Genomic DNA, 19,168 nt, shown 5'->3' with positions numbered 1-19,168 from the left:
ACAACTTACATTCAGACTTAAAAAAAAAAAAAAACAATTCTGAATTGGTTGTGCAAGTGTTCCATTCATTGCCAGGATGATCCTGCTCGTCACATGACCTTCTGCCGCTGATAAGTGCTTATAATGCATTGTTCAGTCTGCTCCATCTCAGCATTTATACTGATATTGTGAAATCCAGCTGTGGTTTTCTTTTCGGAAGAAACCACAGCACAACGTGATTTGATAATATTTTTGTACTTGGACCACAAACATCTTTTCTGCAATTCTTGCAAAGCGGATACAGGTTCTGCTGGTTATGGAGGAATTAAGAATTGGATTCTTGCTTTTCCTAATTGCAGTCTAAACCCACCAGCGGTGTATATGCAGCATGTGTAGATATACAAATATAAACTTGGAAATAGCATTTATATCCCTTAAAGTGTCTTAATCTTTCATACAGTTCTCTCGTTTCCTTTGTCTAATATCCAAATCTTTTTTAAGCCAACATGAAATTAGAATGTACGTGACTGTGTGAGCATGTCCTGGCTAGAGCATGCTCAGTGTGCTCCTGAAAAACATTCTGTGACATCATCAAGCTGCCAGCTTTCAATAGATTTGATCTGACTGATCACATGATCTCAGTTGCACAGAAACCTCTGCTCAATGGCTAGTTTAAATATTACAATCAGCGCAACCCTCAGCAATGTGTGTTTGAAGTCGCCCGCTGCATGGTGCAGTGGGTGCGGGCCGTGATGACGAGGGGGTAGGTTTACTGAGAAGGAAAAGTGGAGGTGTTGCCCATAGCAACCAATCAGATTGTAGCTCTCATTTTCTAGAATGTACTGGATAAATGATAGGTAGAATCTGATTGGTCGCTATGGGCAACACCTTCACTTTTTTTGCATACACAGTTTTCATTACAAATGTTTTTGGTCTTTCAGCTCCAAAAATACCAACTTGCATCTAAATCTGCTCCTTGTCCTAGATTTAAATGGACAGATTAGGTGCTTGTGAAGTCACACAGTAAAAACTTAATTTTCTCACTGATTATCCATGTATCTAGGTATACGTTTTGTTAATAGGGTGGCCCAAATTCATTGACAATAATTCATTAATTAATTTATGGGTTTGTACATGTTCTCCTGAACCTTGTCCATTACTTTAGATCTCTGCTTTTCTGTGTTTTACGCCAAGTTCTTTATATCCTCCAGACAGAATCTATTTATGTTTGTTATCCTTGGATACGACACAGAGCCGCTTTCCTTGGTACAACGAATACAGTTTTATCCTCTGAGCAGTTCTGTGTCGTGTCAAAGGGTAACAAGAATTAATCAACTTGGATGGTATAAAGGCCTTGGTGTAGAGGATTAAACATTTCTTTAGTCAAACATGGAGGAGGACATATACTTGCCAATTAATTAAACCTCAGTTAACAATCCCATGTGGAATCATATTGATTGCAAGCTCATTTGGGCAGAGCCGTCTTTACCTCTGTTTCATATCAGGCTATCTATTTCTATCAAGATCCCCTCAGTGTACAACTCTACGTAATATGTTGGTGCTTTTTACATAGAGGATAAGAGTTGTTTATAGACTATCCGAGGTCATTGCAGTTCTTCATGTCTCAGCAATTATGTGACACTACAAGAAATCGTGTTCTGTTCTTCCTATGTTGAAATCCATCGCAGTTTCGATTACTCTGAAACTTTAGGTCAGTTTCCTTTCCTCTGTAACGGGCAGAATTACAGGGAAATGCAGTCACAGCATTTTATGAGATATGAAAATAATTAGTATAACACAACCGGCGGAGCTTTCATTAGCATTACTATTAATTATATTACAATTAACTGTGTGTAACATTGTTTAGGCTCAATAAATATTTCTATGGACAAGTCACTTACTCATAAGGAACAGATCAGACGTAATCATCTTGGGCATTATTACCTGCTCTGAATGACGGACAAAGGGCCAAGAATTGGGGAGCCTCAGGTTCCCTAGCTCTGATAGACAATTCTTTTGTAGATTGTGGGGCCTATGTGTTAAAGTTACTTATTCTGACAATAAGTGTAGCTTATTACTACTTTTCGCTGCATGAATATTTTATCGCCGTAGCAGCTGAGTATCATGAATATGGTGAAAGCTATCCAGAGCGATAAGACTTACTTGTCTCTCTGGAGACACCGGTTCTGCTCTAGTTCCGGAACACATGAAGCTAGAAGCCACTTGAGCTTCCTGGTCCTCTACTATAAAAAAATAAAAAGCAGCTTTTTTTTCGTTAAGAAAAAATAAAATGTCTACATAAAAGTATAGCTGTAGATATAATATATAAGTTATATTATGTCTACCATCTCCCTTCTCTAGAAAATAATATATCTGTTGACGCCATACGGAGATATTATTAATAGCGAGTCATTGAACATGACCTGCAGCTACCAATTAAATGCCACCTCCTCCAGCACTTGTTCTATGACATGCCATCCTGTACAGCCGGATGCCACCTGCGTTTCAGAACTCTGCCGGGCCGATTGCTGTTGAACGTGGCAGTCTGCTTTTCTGCAGAGAGGTAGAACACCTGGAAGATGAGGTAGCATGGAGGATAAAGGCAGCACAGTGGCTCAGTGATTAGCACTTCTGCCTCACAGCACTGGGGTCATGAGTTCAATTCCCGACCATGGCCTCATCTGTGTGGAGTTTGCATGTTCTCTCTGTGTTTGCGTGGGTGTACTCCGGGTTTTCCGCTTTCCTCCCACACTCCAAAAACATACTGGTAGGTTAATTGACTGCTATCAAATTGACCCTAGTCTCTGTCTGTCTGTGTGTGTGTGTGTGTATATTAGGGAATTTAGACTGTAAGCTCCAATGGGGCAGGGATTGACGTGAATGAGTTCTCTGTACAGCGCTGCGGAATTAGTGGTGCTATATAAATAAATGATGATGATGATGATGATGATGTAATTGGCCTGTCCTCTTAGGAGACAATTGTGCACCATTGCATAGAGAGACATGGCTGCCTAGGCTCTGACTTATGTACGGATGCCTTATCATGCCCTCCAAATCACGGTGACAGGCTATGAGCTCTCCCAGACCACATCCAACCACGCCGGCAGCTGTTTCTTCCATACTATGCAGAATAACGCTAGAACTTGCAGTTTCAGTGGGTGGGCGATCTACCCAACATGCCCAGAAGCCAGGGATCCTGGTTAGCTAAACAGAAAACAATTGCTCTTTGTTTTCTTCTTTGGGCTAACCAAATGTTTGGAGATGTGTGATTGAGAGGCCTTGAGGTAACTGTGGAATGCACTTGAGCTTTTATTATTTATAGCCTTACATGTAGGTATGTTTTCTGCCATAGAAAGATGACCCTGCACTTTTAGTTGGCATTGATTCTCTGCCTTGTTTGCAGAAAAGTTCTAGAATGCAGGTGGAAGGTCATTGTCCTGATATATTTCAACGCTCCAGATACTGTTTCCGTTTCCAGGAAAGGCCCCATCTGATGGCGGACGACTGTCCCCCGAAAGGCCGTTATTGACGGATTTGTTTTCCTCCAAAAGCAACTGGATTCGGCTTTCTACCCTGAGTCATTTTATTGTGCCCCATATGAGATCATCAGCACACCTAACACTGTAAGCCACACCAAAGATAACGCTCATGTGTTCCTTGTTATTCAGGAAAGAAGACAGGAAGATTCCCTGTCTCAGCGTCACAGATGTTATTGCAACATCGGGACACTGTCCTGTCCCTGCAGACTAATTCCCTTTACCGGCAGCTTGGAAAGGTCAGCTATGTAGGCCAGCTGGGTGATGCATTATGTATGTCAGGCACTTGGACTGGAAATTCCTATTGGATAGCTGGGCTCAGATTACTGTCGTGGTGTCACAGGTGTTATTGGCAGATCTTCAGCATCCCTTTCTACTTCACGTGTAGCTGCTGCCTATACACACAGGACAGACACATGTTTTGTGGGATGAACCAGTATCCAACTGGTCAGTTCAGCAGGCACTAGTGACATCACCCGTTCCTAGTCATTCGATAGGCTGATGCTGGTTCAGTTCAGCAGGCAATAATGACATCACCCGTTCCTAGCCGTATGATAGGCTGATGCTGGTTCAGCCCACAACAAGGCAGCAGGCTCACCATATGGATCAGTAACTACCACCATTTTTAAAATGTTGTACCAAAAAGAAAATGCTATGCCGAATGAGCCTACTATGCTGGATACAGGGGCCACAGTAGCTGTGGTCCCTGTCTGTGGTGTTCTCTCTGCCTTTTTGGTCTACAGGGAGGGGCAGCTGGTAAGAGTATTGACACGTAAACAACAACAAAAACTTTATTTATCACATCAAAATTTCTAATTTTGTCAGCAAAACATATCTAGAGTGATTAGGGTACTGCTGTATTGAGATAATACTATTGAGCAATATATTATAGAGCAATATATATTGCCCTATTGAGAAGTATATGATATATATATACATACATACACGTGCATTCTGAGATGGTGTTAGCAGAACAGATACGCTGACTGGGGTCACTGCAGTTTCCAGTTCCTCACGTCTCAGCAACTATGTGACACTACAAGATTCTATTTAGTTTCATGTCGAAATCCATCAGGTTTCGATCACTCTGAAACTTTATGTCGGTTTCCTTTCCCCTACAATGTGCAGCGTTAATGGGAAAGGCGGTCACAGCATTTTATAAGATATGGAAAAAATCAGTGTAACATAAACGGTGGAGCTTTAATTATCTTTATTTTTAATGATATTACAATTAACTGTGTGTAACATTGTTTCTTTGTTTAGGCTCAATAAATATTTAAATGGACAAAGTCACTTACTCAAAGGGCCTGATTCATCAAGGAACGTAAACTGCGATTTTGTGCGTATAATCCGCAAATTCAGTCTGTGTATACCCGGAACCGGACCATAGAACGCAGCAATGTTCTGTCCCGGGGCCGGGTAGTCGTAGTTTTGCCGTTTCTCCTGTCATTTCTGGGACCCACTCTGGCCTATAACATAGGTCACACATTTGCGGTTTTCAAGTCCTTGAAAATATGACGCACAGCGTAATAACTGCAGCGCTCACGTTATATAAATAGTCTGTGGTCGTATCATTTAGTCAGGACGTTGGCATACAAACATCTGCTATCTGCTGCTCTCTTCCCAGCAGTGACAGTGATAGCAGATCTGAGCTCATTACCATTCTTGTCAGGTCTCATCACATCACTACAAGACTCTGTCTTATTAGCAGGCCGACAGGGGTCTTATGGGCAGGAGGAGAGATGTAATAGTGGCCTGTAGGACAGCGCTTCATTACACCCTACCAAATCCTGCTGTCCCTCTCTCCTTCTTCAGTTTCCCTCATCAAGCCCCTGGGCAGCATGGTGGCTCAGTGGTTAGCACTTCTGCCTCACAGCGCTGGGGTCAAGAGTTCAATTCCCGACCGTGTCTTTATCTGTGTGTAGTTTGTATGTTCTCCCCGTGTTTGCATGGGTTTCCTCCAGGTGCTTCGGTTTCCTCCCACACTCCAAAAACATACTGGTAGGTTAATTGGCTGCTATCAGAATTGACCCTAGTCTGTGTCTCTCTGTGTGTGTGTGTGTCTGTGTGTATGTTAGGGAATTTAGACTGTAAGCTCCAATGGGGCAGGGACAGATGTGAGTGAGTTCTCTGTACAGCGCTGCGGAATCAGTGGCGCTAGATAAATAAATGGTGATGAAATATAGGCAACTTATTATTATTATATATAGCTTATATTCATTTTATATATTCATTTTAGGGGTATACCAAATCCTGGAGCTGGTTCTGTATTCTGTTGAATCCTGTTGGTTTTTAGCAGAGCAAGTGTCTGTACGGATCATGGCTGATCCTGCCACTTGGCCCAAGCGCCAAGAAACAGGGTTGGGTTCCGTGTTGCCAAATTGGACGCAGCCGAGTGTTGGACAAGCCAGATCACATTGGAAGGAGCAGGACCTGCCAGTGTGATAGCCATTTGGCTATAAACACAAGCTGACAGCACGTTCTTGCTGACCTGATCCATAGACATACCCAACCATTATCTGATTAATCTCGATGGGGCATCTTCAGACATCGCGCTTCTATTCATACACGGTATTATTGGGCCAATCTGCTGCTATTGCAGGGTATGTGCCCAGCGTTAGGATTTAGCTAACCTAGGAGCCTATTTACCATTTACTAAGGTGAAAAAGTTTAATTGTACTTATCATTGCTTATCATGGCGATATAAATTACTACTCGCCAATTGGCAATATTATATCATTGTGGCCGCTGAGCAATACTGTCCATCCAGATATCCGTTCAACTCTACTGAGCCTGTGCAGTGACCCGGCGAATGCGCGGACCGAAGAGCAGATTCAGTTCCAGTGCTATTGGACATAAAGCTTTAATCATAACCATATATAAGTAGGTATACTGCAGAAAGGTTCTATTATTACTGGGGGCGTTTTCCTGCCAGAAAATAATATTTCATTTCTGGGGACCAGAGCAATAGCCCTTTAATAGACCTGCAGTGAAATAATTTATTTACTCAATATATTGTGTCTCCTTCTGCTTCATTTTAATATGGAAATTAGGATTCAGTCTGGTTCTGCATGGGGGGGAAGCGTCTACTGCCATAGCATTTGGTATTTATCCAAAAGCCAAAATGTGCATTGACTGCATGAGGGCTCTTTCACCAGTTGTTAACACGCTATTCGTCCGCTACTGACGAAAAATCGCATTAAAAATACGCATGATTTCTTATGGGCTCATGGCCACCATTGAATTCTAAAAAACGCTGTGTTTAAAGCTTTAGAATGCGTAGCCTATTTTTCATGATTTAACGCGCCCGCCGATCACCCTGTTTTCAGTCTGCCCCTTGTTTTCTCAATGCTTCCCTCTGTCCTGATGGGTTTTATTAAATACAGCACGAACAACATCACTGGATTTTTCTGCAATCTTTATCTTATTTATGTCCTTGTGGGAATAATTATCCCCAGAATTGATAGTCTAAATCACTCAACCGACCCCTGCTGCTGTCTCTTATTAGTCATGAATCTGAATCGTCTTTCATGCCCATTGGTTCCACATCAAAAAACATTACACGACATTACAGTGAAGAAAGAGCACACAATGGCCGTTTGGGTGACTTTGCTTAGATGAGGTAATAATCAGCAGCGTTTTACAGTACAGCAGTAACCTCCTGCTTGATAGCAGACAGTGTCTCTGTATCGCGTGACTGATTATATGAGGGGTGCTTTAATAGCGGAATTATATTTATTAAATACTTAATAGTACAAATACTAATGACTGTTAAATTGATATCCAATTAATAAAGAAAAGTCCCTATAAATTAAGATTTTGTGATTAAGTATACATATAAATGGTATGTTAGCTACTACAGACTTATTTATTTTCTAGTGTAGCTGTTGACCACCTAGAGTGGAAGCAGCCATTTTGTGGGCTGGACCAATATATCATGAGAAGGCAGCCAGTCCATTCACTGGGAACTAGTCACATGACTGAGGTAGGAACCATGAAGAGGAACAAAAGAGCATCACATGCCTCTGTGATGTCATTGGTTTCTCGTGAATTGATTGGCTGGCCTCTTATGAATAATGGTTCAGCCCACAAAATGGCTGTCAACTCTATATATAGGTGATGGGTACGCATTTATTTACCATGTTATAAAAATCTGCCTAATGTCAGTGGTTTAATTAAGCATAGGGAAACAGTCTGATTCAACATCATTCTAGTAGTTTTAAAATAAAGGTGACTTCTCCCCGTGTGCTTTTATGGGAGGAGCGATTGGCTCATTGCTAAAGTTCCTTTCTGTTTTAATAACATAGTCAACCGGACAAAAATATTGATTTTGGATTTTTTATTGGCCTGGGGAGGAAAAAATATAAATGTAAAGGAATGTAAATGTGGGAATAAAAATACAATCCCCATGGAACGTTTGGACTGCAGCGGTATAACAGAAGTATGAACGTTTACAAGAGGATCCGTAACACCAGAGGATTCTAGAGGGCGTCACTGGTATATTAGCAAATTCCACCTGATGTCCCATGTTAGCTGCTGTATCTCCTCGTGTCTCCGCTGAAAACCCCTGAGCCCTGGAAAGAAGTCACTGGGTAACAAACACCAACAGGATTATTAAATAGCATGGGAGCTGTTCCGTTAGGACAGGGGGGGCACCACAGCTAAACATCATGATTATGGACCCAGGATGGAGAAAGAATTTCTGCCTCACCCCCTAGAGGAACATGAGACCTCTCTAGTCTCTACTTGACCATGATGAATGATAGTATCCTCGGTATCTCCATTCATTTGTGTTATCCTGATCATGAATATTAATTATTCTTCCAGTGCTCCCAATTTGGAAATCAGGACATTTTAGGCCACACTGGTATCTGTCCAAGCAATGACTTTACCTCACAACTTGTTTGGTGGGAAGTCTCCATGGTAAGCCGGTGCCACAGGTACCAGAAGCTGGTACCTGAGGTGCGTATGGCAGTTCAAGGGTGGTTTTGAGGGAGGATGGTTGGCGGCATAACGCTTCAGAAGTGCTAATCATGACCCCAGTGGCATAGTCACATCCATACCCAAAATAGGACTTTTGGCGGGAATGGTTTGGTTCAACCCACAAAATGGCTGCCTTCACTGTGTGCAGGTAACAGGTGCATTTTAAGCCTTCAACATATCTATAATATTCTGTAAAGTTGTCTGTGTTTATTTCCTCTCTCTGAGGTCTGTCCTTTGTTAGATTCTTTATTTTCTGGAGAGAACGTTGTTTTTGGTACAAGAAAAGCATGCTAAATGTGATTTTCTGTCATTTGCCCTCCTTTTTTTTTTCATGTGTTTTTAGCAGCAGGGCAGGGTCACCGGGAATCAGCACAAGTTTAAGAAAGAGTAACAACAGGAGCTGACTGTACTCACCATGTGCCAGCCTGTGGCCAACACAAAACAGGGCTCCATTGTTCCATTCCCGCCCTCCCCCCTCTATCAGCAAAAACCAGAATCCGCAACAAGCATTCCTGCACAATGACAGGTCCTGTACTCACTGTCCTCGTGAACAATTGTGTGCTCAGCACTGAACGGCAGAGAAATCTCGGTGACTGCTGCAGTATGAGTCTGTACAACACTGTGGCAGATGCCACGCATAAACAAAATCATTTTCAGACACACAGACCGGCGCTCAGTGAATATGCTATATACCGCAGGATAGAGGCCGCTTTCTTATGTCGTGTACCCTGCTTTTCCTCCCTGTATCTGCTTATATGCTAGAGGATTGCACCTGTGCATATAAGTCTGATGGTTTTGTGTCTACGTCAGCAGAGCCTGGATTGGTACCTGTTTGGATGAAGTGTAAAATCAGGTTTTAAGTATGGGCTATATGCAAAATAAAATGTTTAAGCTAGCTGAACATGGATGAGACACTATACTACCCCTCGGGGGGCATAGAGATATAGGTAGGTAGTTCTAAAATAGGTTCTGCACCCGCCATTTCTGGAATTTCAACCTTGATCGGTGGCAGAGCTTTGAAGACGGGATGGGACTTTCATTGCAGTTAGAGGCCGGCCAGGTGTGTGTCCTCTTCCCCTTGTACCTTTACACCTAGAACTTATATTGCACACAGATAGGGCTTGTGTGGGAGCTGCAAGGAGGTCACCTGAATGGCCTGTCCTAAACTCACCCCAACTCTAAATTAGTCAGTACGGTATTTATAAGTCTAATGGGTCTGTGCCCCAGACTTTGATCTCTGTACCACACTTATCCCACACAATCTAAAATACACTATTTCCTCCACTAATGGAGCCTTAGTGTGAGGCTTCCACAGGCCAGTTTCATACGTATAGAGCAGAATGTGGGACATGTCTATAGTGAGGAGCCTTCCCCAAGTTCGGCTGCTGCTCTTCATCGGGATGGGGGAAGTCTTACGGGTCCAGGAGACAGACCTGCGAGACGTCCTCAGAGAATCGGAATGAAATCCAAGCCCTCAGGATGGATAGTATCAGTTTTGAAATATACACAGTTTTAATATAAGTGCAATTGTTGTTTGTTGCTTTTGTAGCATGTTTCTCTTTGAGGGAAAGGGGTTTATCTCCTGCAACTGTGACATCAGGAACTCACGATGGGGCTGTGTCAAGTGAATATTGGGAGAAATCATTGGGACCTGGCTTTTGGGGTCCTGAAGGCTTCTCCTCTAGTTGAGATGGTATGTAGATCATACCTGTGATCTACATAGTACATACCCACATAGTAGGTGATGTGGGTATGGTATCTGTGACCACTTAGTAGGTGATCTGGGCATGGTATCCGTGACCACATAGTAGGTGATCTGGGCATGGTATCTGTGACCACTTAGTAGGTGATCTGGGCATGGTATCCGTGACCGCATAGTATGTGATGTGGACATGGTATCCGTGACCACTTAGTAGGTGATCTGGGTATGGTATCCATGGCCGCTTAGTATGTGATCTGGGCATGGTATCCGTGACCACTTAGTATGTGATCAGGGCACGGTATCTGTGACCACATAGTATGTGATCTGGGCACGGTATCTGTGACCACATAGTATGTGATCTGGGCACGGTATCTGTGACCACATAGTATGTGATCTGGGCATGGTATCCATGACCTTATGTTATGGGATCTAGACGCGTTACCCATGACATTGAGTTACCTGCTACATCCCTCCTCTATACCATACAGTGTGTGACATATCTCTCCCCAGAGCCCTGTGTGGGTATTGTTTGGTGGGTGACGGTTCTAGGGGACAAGAATCACACACATCATAGATTGTCACTGGTGAACAATGACTCAGTGTACGTGTTTTTGTTTTTTATTCAGTGAGTAAATGTGACAGAAATGTGAAGATGTATCTGGTTGAGATGTGTGGGATGTGCTAAGTGACACTCAGTGACAGGTGTCCTATGGAGAGCGAAGGCTGGAATGTCTCCAGAAGAAGATTCTCGTCTCAGTATCTCAGCCCGAGGCTGTTTCCATCGGAATCCTAGTAACTCTGATCCCTCATTCAGGAGACAGAGCTCACACTGGGCTATTTGCATAACTGACAACATTCTTAAATAATTTCAGAGACACTTTGCTATGAATCTGAGCGTCATGTGTGGGCCTGTCCACGTGGACTATGGTGCACAACAATCTTCATTACCACGTGTTTTGCTGAACCTGCTTACAATGTATTTTGTTTGAAATTTTAAACTTCAATAACGATTGACGTAAAAATCCAAGAGAGTATGGGGTGGATTTATCAAACCTTCTAAAAAGAAAAAGTGGAAGTGTTGCCCATAGCAACCAGTCAGACACTAGATATCATTATATAGACTCTACTAGATAAATATTAGCTAGAATCTGATTGGTTGCTACGGGCAACACCTCCACTATTCCTTTTTAGAAGACATGATAAATCTACCTCTATGTATAGACAGTGAGAATTGCATTTATTATACATGTTATGAGGACAACACGGGTTAACAAATAATGAAAAATAGTGATATTTCCAGATGCCAATAACTACAGGGGCAAATGTTTAAAACCTGTGCCTAGGTCCCTGCAAAAAATGGCTGATGCACAGTATTTATAAGACAGCCCTCGCTGGGTACACACTGCAGGTTTTTCACCCCATTATCGGGCCAATCGTACGATAAATCACTCGGCCCAATATCGCATTAGGGTGTGCGCTGAATGATTAGTGTTCCAAAGCACATCGTATCGTTTGATTTGATTTTATAAACAGATTAATATTCTCGTTCAACGTCGGGACGATGTTGTTCCAATTCTGCAGTGTGTCTGCGCTCAGGACCAGCAATGTCCATAGATCTCTATGGAGTTTACAGAGTCACGATCTTTTCAGCTGATGGTTATGACAGATGCAGATCACAGATCTGACGGTAAATCTTGTAAAACGTGTGTAGTGTGTACAGAGGAATCGGCTGCTGATCGGGACTTTCAATCATTGGTAATATCGTTAATGATATCGCATCTGGATACATTTTCTGTGGTGTGTAGCAAGTATTAGACTTAGGGGTAGATTTATCAAACTTTCTAAAAAAGGAAAAGTGGAGATGTTGCCCATAGCAACCAATCAGATTCCTGTGGTTACTGATGTTTTATGGATTTTGACGCATCAGGCTAACATGCTGTGCTAATTAGAATGAATGGACAATGTATAAATGAGAGAACTTCTGGAACAAATGAGGTATCAGATTACTAGATTACAATATATATTTATTCCTGAATTTTTGAGGCAGGAACAAGACACTTTGTGCAATACCGGATGAGTGTTTTCCAGTTTAGTGAGATCCTGGTACAAAACACAAAAGTAGTAAATGACTCGTTGAATAAATGATTAGATTAGTGAGCTATTGAGAGAGAAGAGGCAGAAATGAGGCAGCAGAATCGGGCATGTGGAACGGAGACTGGGGATACAATAGAGACAAGGGGACGATGTGAGTCAGGAGGGGAGAGTAAAGCTGAGAACAAACGGGTAGAAGAGACACGATGGAGCCTAAGTGATCAGATATGAGGCAGGAGACAAGTATAGGCAGAGATCAGACAAGGAGTACTTGATACGAGGGAAGGGGGCTGGTAGACCTGAGATTAAGGTGAAAGTAAAGGAGGGACAGACTATGGAGACCTCCATGATGAAAGAGAAAGGAGAGCACTTATCACTCTCGACAAGAAAGGCATTGGAGGAGATATGGCTGGGGGAAAGGTAGGTGGTATATTATTATTATTTATTTATAAGGTGCCAAAGATTCCGTAGCCTCGGATAGAGAAGCAAGTAACAAATAGATGGGGTAATACACATAAGTAGCACAGATGAGTGTGAGTAATGCTATGGGGACTCACACAGTGCAGCAAAACACAGGAGGGAGTCGAACAGTAGACAGACGTGGGACAATAGGAAGAGAGGACCCTGCCCACGAGCGCTTACATTCTAGAGGGAGGGGTGGTGAGAGACAGCAGGATCAACTGGGAAAAGATGGAGATGGCAGGCGGAGGAAGAGGAAGTGATGGATAGAATGGTCAGGTGGTGGTAGGATACACAAGCTTGAAAAGTTGAGTTTTGAATGAGCGTTTGAAGGACTGAAGGTTGGGGGGAGAGTCGAGTGAGACGGGGTAGGGCGTCCCAAAGATTGGGGGCAGCACGGCAGAAGTCTTGAAGGCGAGCATGGGAGGAGGTCAGAGGCGGAGAGGAGTGGCCGGGAAGGTACGTACCTGGAGACAAGGTCAGAGATGTAAGGGGGAGAAGTGTTTGTAAGGGCTTTGTAAGTGAGTATAAGGAGCTTGAACTGAATTCTGAAATGGATAGGGAGCGAATGAAGGCATTTGCACAGAGGAGAAGCGGAAGCGGTGCGGTGGGAGAGGAAGATAAGCCTAGCCGCAGCTATGGGTATGTTTTATACTATATTATAATGTTTTATGTCTTTTATGTAGAGTGTATGTTTTATGTCTTAGGATGGTGCGAAAATTGTCCCTCTAACTGGCGAGAAGGAAGCGGCCCAATGGGTAGAACTAGGACAGGTAACAGTATACTGTGATCATGGCAAGGTATACTGTAAGCTGTACTTGATACCGTGGGCTTAGTAGCTGCCATCACGGCTGCTTCCGTTTTTCATATATTCTCATAGGAGCTTCCAAAAACAATATACGTATTATGTTTTTGCGTTCTCCTTATACTTTGTTTTAATACAGGTGACTGAATGAGAAGGGATGAATGTGGCCATACAATTTATCTTGTTCTATTATGCTGTATTTTCCGCTTTTTGTGCATTTAAATGTCACTTTTGAGACCACGTTTGAAATATATTACAGGGCAGTTCAGCTTAGGTTATCCTAAAACTGACCATGCACTTTGTTGTATAATATTTTGGGTCAGTTAGTGCTCCATTCAGCAAGGGATAAACAGCACATTATGACAAAAGCACTTGCGTAGCCAATCGTTTGCCAGGAATCTGATGTAAACATTTACATAGGACTAGTTGGTTTGTCATAGATTCCACCAAATATACGATCATTTAATAAAAACAATTCAAGATCATTACACATAGTTGGGTACAGTAGGTCATATTTTGAGTGATAAAATACAGTACAAGGATTGAATTTCAAACATCTTAACAACCTACTAGACCTCCGGCACATACTATTTCACAAGATAAAGCGAGAATTTTGTATATTGTAACAATAAGTATTTCGGATACCGTGTCTCCTTAAGACATTGCTTTGCTAAGAACTAGTAACAATCTGTTTAGAACCTCTTGTAAGAAGAAGGGGGCCTTGAGACGCTGTAAACAGATTGGCGGCCAATTTTTTTTAGCAGGGAATACCAGGGAGAGTGGGTTAACTTTCAGTCGTCCTCCTTGTCACTGCGTGGGTGTAACTGTAGGAAACATCCCTCTACCAAGTGTGAGCTCCTTCTCTCCATCACTGACAGGCAGCTGGGGAGAATCTGACGGGTCCTTGGGAACATTACTGCTACTGCCACAGGACAGGACGGAGCCGAAACTGGGACATTGCCCCTGGACATTAGCTTCTCATGAAGGCAAGGCTTGTGTGTGCGTCTATCCCCCCTCAGTATTACTACTTATGTAGCTTGTTTATCCAAGCGTAGTTCAACGTTGTGGCTTCTGCATAAGAGAGAAAGTAACATTTGTCATCACTGCTGGGGAATTAATAACCGGGCCTTCTGGTATATATATTCTGTTCTCCAGGCTGTACATTTGCATGCATGGGGTACAGCTTCTATCGCTGGCATTAACTCCTCTGTCTATGTGGCAGGCTTTGCTATTTCAATAAGAGGCCAAAACAATCTTTGTTTGCAATAATTCCTATCGATGGAGGCAATATTTATTATTATAACATTTATTATTATTAATAGTTCCTGATAGATAAGTTGCAGATGTTTAATAATCCTCTAGGAGTGCCTACGTTTTTTTGGGGTTTTTTTGCAAGCTCCGTTGCATTTTAAATGATTGCAGATATATACTTTATACTTTGTCATTATGATGCTGTTGATTGCAAGGCTACTAGTGTGAGTTAGGACGTCAGATGTTAGATTGATTCCATGTAATATGCGCTTAAAATGAACAGTGGCCTGCAAACAGTGGAGGGAGCCAGTTTGTCGACTTGATCAACTTTCAGCCCATCACCTTATGATAGCATAACCCTTTAAGATACAGGTATTAAAATAATTATCTCATGCCTTAGTCCCTCAGGTTTGAACTTTCCACATGTTATATAACGTAATACCGTAAATTGCAAATAAAGACTCAAACACATTTGTAAGTTTGACAAAATTAGGTCACAGTTTTAATTATAATAAATTGGTGGCTTTAAAGGGAAAATGCGAGACAGCTAAAACAACTGAATACTGAACCAAACAAGTGGATGGCCAAATGGCCCAGGATCCACTAAACCAAAGCGAGGCTCCCTTACTGAGTGACTGACGCTAAGTCTGGTGTCAGAGTGACTACACCCCCTCTAGACTCACAATCATACTTGCCAACATAGGCAAGTTGTTTCCCAGGAGGTCCGATGGGCAGGTGGGGGCGGGGCTGGAAGAATTGTGACATTAACCCCGCTCCCAAAACAGTAATAACTTATTTGGACCAATAAAAGCAGGGGGCGGGGCCACGATGCAGTGTGCACAGCGTCACTAAGTCCCGCCTTCTCTGTTTAATTCACAGAGCTGGCCGGGATCCAGGAGAATTGCCTGCTCTCCCGGGAGTCTGCGAGGACTCCCAGAAATTTAGTAGTCTCCTGGACATTCCGGGAGTGTAGGTAACTATACTCACAATGATGTGCCCACATGAAAGAGGTCGAAGGGTCCTCCACACTAAAGGACCAAGAGCCAATTTTTCCTCGAAGGGGGTAGCGACCTCCGACCAATCAGCGATAGCGCCGTAGGTATCAGTCGCTGATTGCAGTGATTTCCTGACAACTGTGCCTGCTCTGTATGAGGGAGAGAAAAGTTAATAACACACAAAGTACATAAAGACCATCAGACTTCAATGCACGACCAAAAGGGTGGGAGGGCAGGATTTTGTGCAGAGAAATGAGCTAGAACGGCAGCCAGAGAAGGTTTTTACCAGGAAAACCCAGAACCCGCCCACAATGGATGCCATTGGCTAGAAGGGGCCTATAGAAAATATTTAACCCTTGCCGGGTAAGTATTTGTGTATGTGGGCCCAAACTGCATGAGTTTAAGTGCATTTAGCTTTAGGGCCTCTCTTGTCATAGTGGCGGTGGGTAGTTTTCTATGTAACCAATCAGAAGTCGCATCTCCTTGGGGAGGACGGGTCTCCATAGCGCTATTTGTCTATATGGAACGTTCGGTAACAGTGAAACAATGACTGTAGGACAGTGCTGGACAACAGCTGGCCCTAGGGCCTCATGCACCACTCAGGGCCCTCACCTGTGGCCCCCAGCCCCTTCCTGTATTGTCAGATGTGTTTGTTGTAGCGTGTAACACCTGTATAACATGCCTTTTTCTTTTATTACATTGGTTTAACTTATTACTGAGATTAGGTGTAGTGTGTGGCCCTTTTGAAGGTTAAAAGGCCACACCGTGTGGCCCCCGAAGTGTTTCAGGTTGCCCATCACTGCTGAAAGACATAGGGGTATATTTACTAAACTGCGGGTTTGAAAAAGTGGAGATGTTGCCTATAGCAACCAATCAGATTCTAGCTGTCATTTTATAGAATGCACTAAATAAATGAAAGCTAGACTCTGATTGGTTGCTATAGGCAACATCTCCACTTTTCCAAACCCGCAGTTTAGTAAATCTAGCCCCTAGTAACCAATCAGATTCTAACAGTCATTCGTCTAGTACAGTTGAGAGAATGCTTTGTAAGCCTGTTCTTACTTTCTGAATGAGAACACAAATCATGTCACATCGCGGAAAATTCTTTTTTTACCGGAAGGTGGAAACTCTCTGTGTGGTGTTAAAAGGGAAGTTTGAAAGAATAAGTTTCTTAAATAAATAGATTTTTTTAAGTGATGGCAAGGTGTAGACTGTTTGGCATGGAATATTTAGTGGTGAATCATTAAACAGAATGACAGAATTGGGCAAGTAGAAAAGGTGCTTTTTACACACTCATCACCTTCAGATTACCTTAATGTGTTGGTAAATGTAACTACATAGGTTGCTTTATATTTTGGATTCTTTTTATGATTTTCACCAAAGTCTTCATTGGGAAAGTTTTTTAGTTTTGTCACCCTTGGATACAGTGCAGAGCTGCTCTGTCCCAGAAGCAGGTAAAACTTTAGTAAAAGGAGGAGAGCGCACACCAACCAATAAGTTAGCTGTCTGACGCTATAAATTTCAATTACACATCTACAATGTTGGTATTAAAGCAGCAATTCCACCTAGAAGGTTTTTTAAATAGTAAGTTATGTACCTTTTAAGCGTGCATCATTTTTCTTAGCTATCTTCCTACAAATCAATATTTCCTTTTCAAAACCTCTCTGGTTGGCAAACAAAAATGGCTGCCAGATACAGTGAGTCTGCTAAACGGACGCAGGCTCTCAGACTGTCATGTGATAGAAGAGGGAAAAGAAGGAGGATGTCACAGTACAGACAGAGCTCAGAGGGAGGTTTCAAAGCCTCTTCGTTCACGACATCATGTGAAATGTGACTGTTGTTGCCATGGTAATCCAGCATTAGAAATCATTCATAGCTGCCCAAAGGAAAAAAAACAAGGGAAAATGGTAAATAGCAACCTCTTGCCTGCCATAGATGTTTATGTTAAACAAAAAAAAATCACAATTTTTTGTCATGTGATTGCTGCTTTAATCAATGAAGCAATTAATTAAATGATTACTTGTTGAGAAAATGATGGGTGTCCTAAGTAAAAGAATATTTTAGGAGAATAAGAATTCCATAAAATTCATACATGACCAATATTGTTTTACAGTGGTGTTTTTCCAGTCATCCTACTTATTTACAATTGCAGTATCCTGGAATGATTATGTTGGGTCACGGATGACTACACGACTTTCATCTTTGCAACTTCTTGTCCAATCAGAACGTCCCAGACACCTTACACTAGCTACGCTCATTTTAAAATTCGCTTTGATACATTTTCGGCATGCACAGTTATAGAAACACTTCTGAGCAGAGTGTTTCAGCAAACAAATTATTAATGACTTATTCCAAAAATAGTTATTATAGAGTGCAGATCATGTGTGTGGTTTTACATCACTTCTAACAAAGGTTGCAAAAGTTCCCTATTTTAAAACACAAGTAGAATCACTATGTCTTATTGCAAAATTTATAAAATAACCTGGGATAACCCATAAGATGTCTAATTATAACCACTGACAGGACTGAAAGAGAAGATGCTTCCTTATGCAATCTCTATTTTTAAAATAAAAACTTTAAAATGCTGATTTTGACTGTAAACTTTCAAGTCTCTCATAGGTGAGACGCCAAATAGCAGAGGACATTCTGTGCTAAACTTTAACCATTAACTTGTTCCACATAATAACTATGCAGTCTAGGTGGAATCAATCAACAAAACTATTTTATTTCCCATTTTCTGGATAAAGCTGTAAAAAGATTTTTATTTGGCGACTAAATTCATGTTGTAAGTCCATGGCCTGGTGTCATGCAAGCAACAGATTGTGTTTTAGTAGTGTTCATAAATGGTTATGAAATTAGAAACCATTGTGGTTCTAGTTTCAGTGTTAGTTTGTGCTACAGTTTTCTGAAAACATATTGATCTATCAACATGTACTTACCACTTGTAGATGCAATTTGGAAGCTTCAAGTGAGCTAATGTTAGTAAGGAATTCATGTCAAACGTGTTTTTGTTTGACATGTCTATTAACTAATGTGCAAAACACTGGTATTGTACACAAGAGCCTTCCTGGCCTCAGTCCACAGGAATGCTAAGGGGACTTAGAAACATTTTAAATGGCCACATTCAACTGGACAAGCCATCCTTTGGAAGGACTTCTAGTAAACTCATACTTGCCAACTCTCCCGGAATGTCCGGGAGACTCACGAAATCCGGGCCGGTCTCCCGGACTCCTGGGAGAACAGGCAAGTCTCCCGCATCGCGCAATTTGCTGGGCAAAATAACGTGATCCCCCCCCCATACACACTGCGACAAAATGTAAATGTAAGCCCCTGCTCCATCCCGCCCTCTAGTCACGCCCCCTGCTCC

The 19,168-nt window shown here is 42.2% G+C and overlaps 1 protein-coding gene across 6 annotated transcripts in view; it reads left to right on the top strand.

Annotated features, from left to right (window-relative positions):
- RALGDS (ral guanine nucleotide dissociation stimulator) overlaps positions 1-19,168 on the top strand; it is a 165,299-nt gene that overhangs the window by 97,206 nt on the left and 48,925 nt on the right. The window contains exon 1 of one of the 6 annotated variants that reach the window (XM_075185336.1): positions 14,399-14,541. The exons of the other annotated variants lie outside the window; for them this stretch is intronic. Coding sequence (XP_075041437.1) covers positions 14,536-14,541 — 6 coding nt within the window. The 5' untranslated portion in view covers positions 14,399-14,535. Of the gene's footprint in view, positions 1-14,398; positions 14,542-19,168 lie in introns of those variants that run through there. 6 annotated transcript variants of the gene reach the window in all.

Source organism: Mixophyes fleayi, chromosome 9 (assembly GCF_038048845.1).
Source record: "Mixophyes fleayi isolate aMixFle1 chromosome 9, aMixFle1.hap1, whole genome shotgun sequence".
Lineage (NCBI taxonomy): Eukaryota > Metazoa > Chordata > Amphibia > Anura > Limnodynastidae > Mixophyes > Mixophyes fleayi.
Note: the sequence above shows the minus strand (reverse complement) of the source record. Positions and strands in the feature narration are given on the sequence as shown.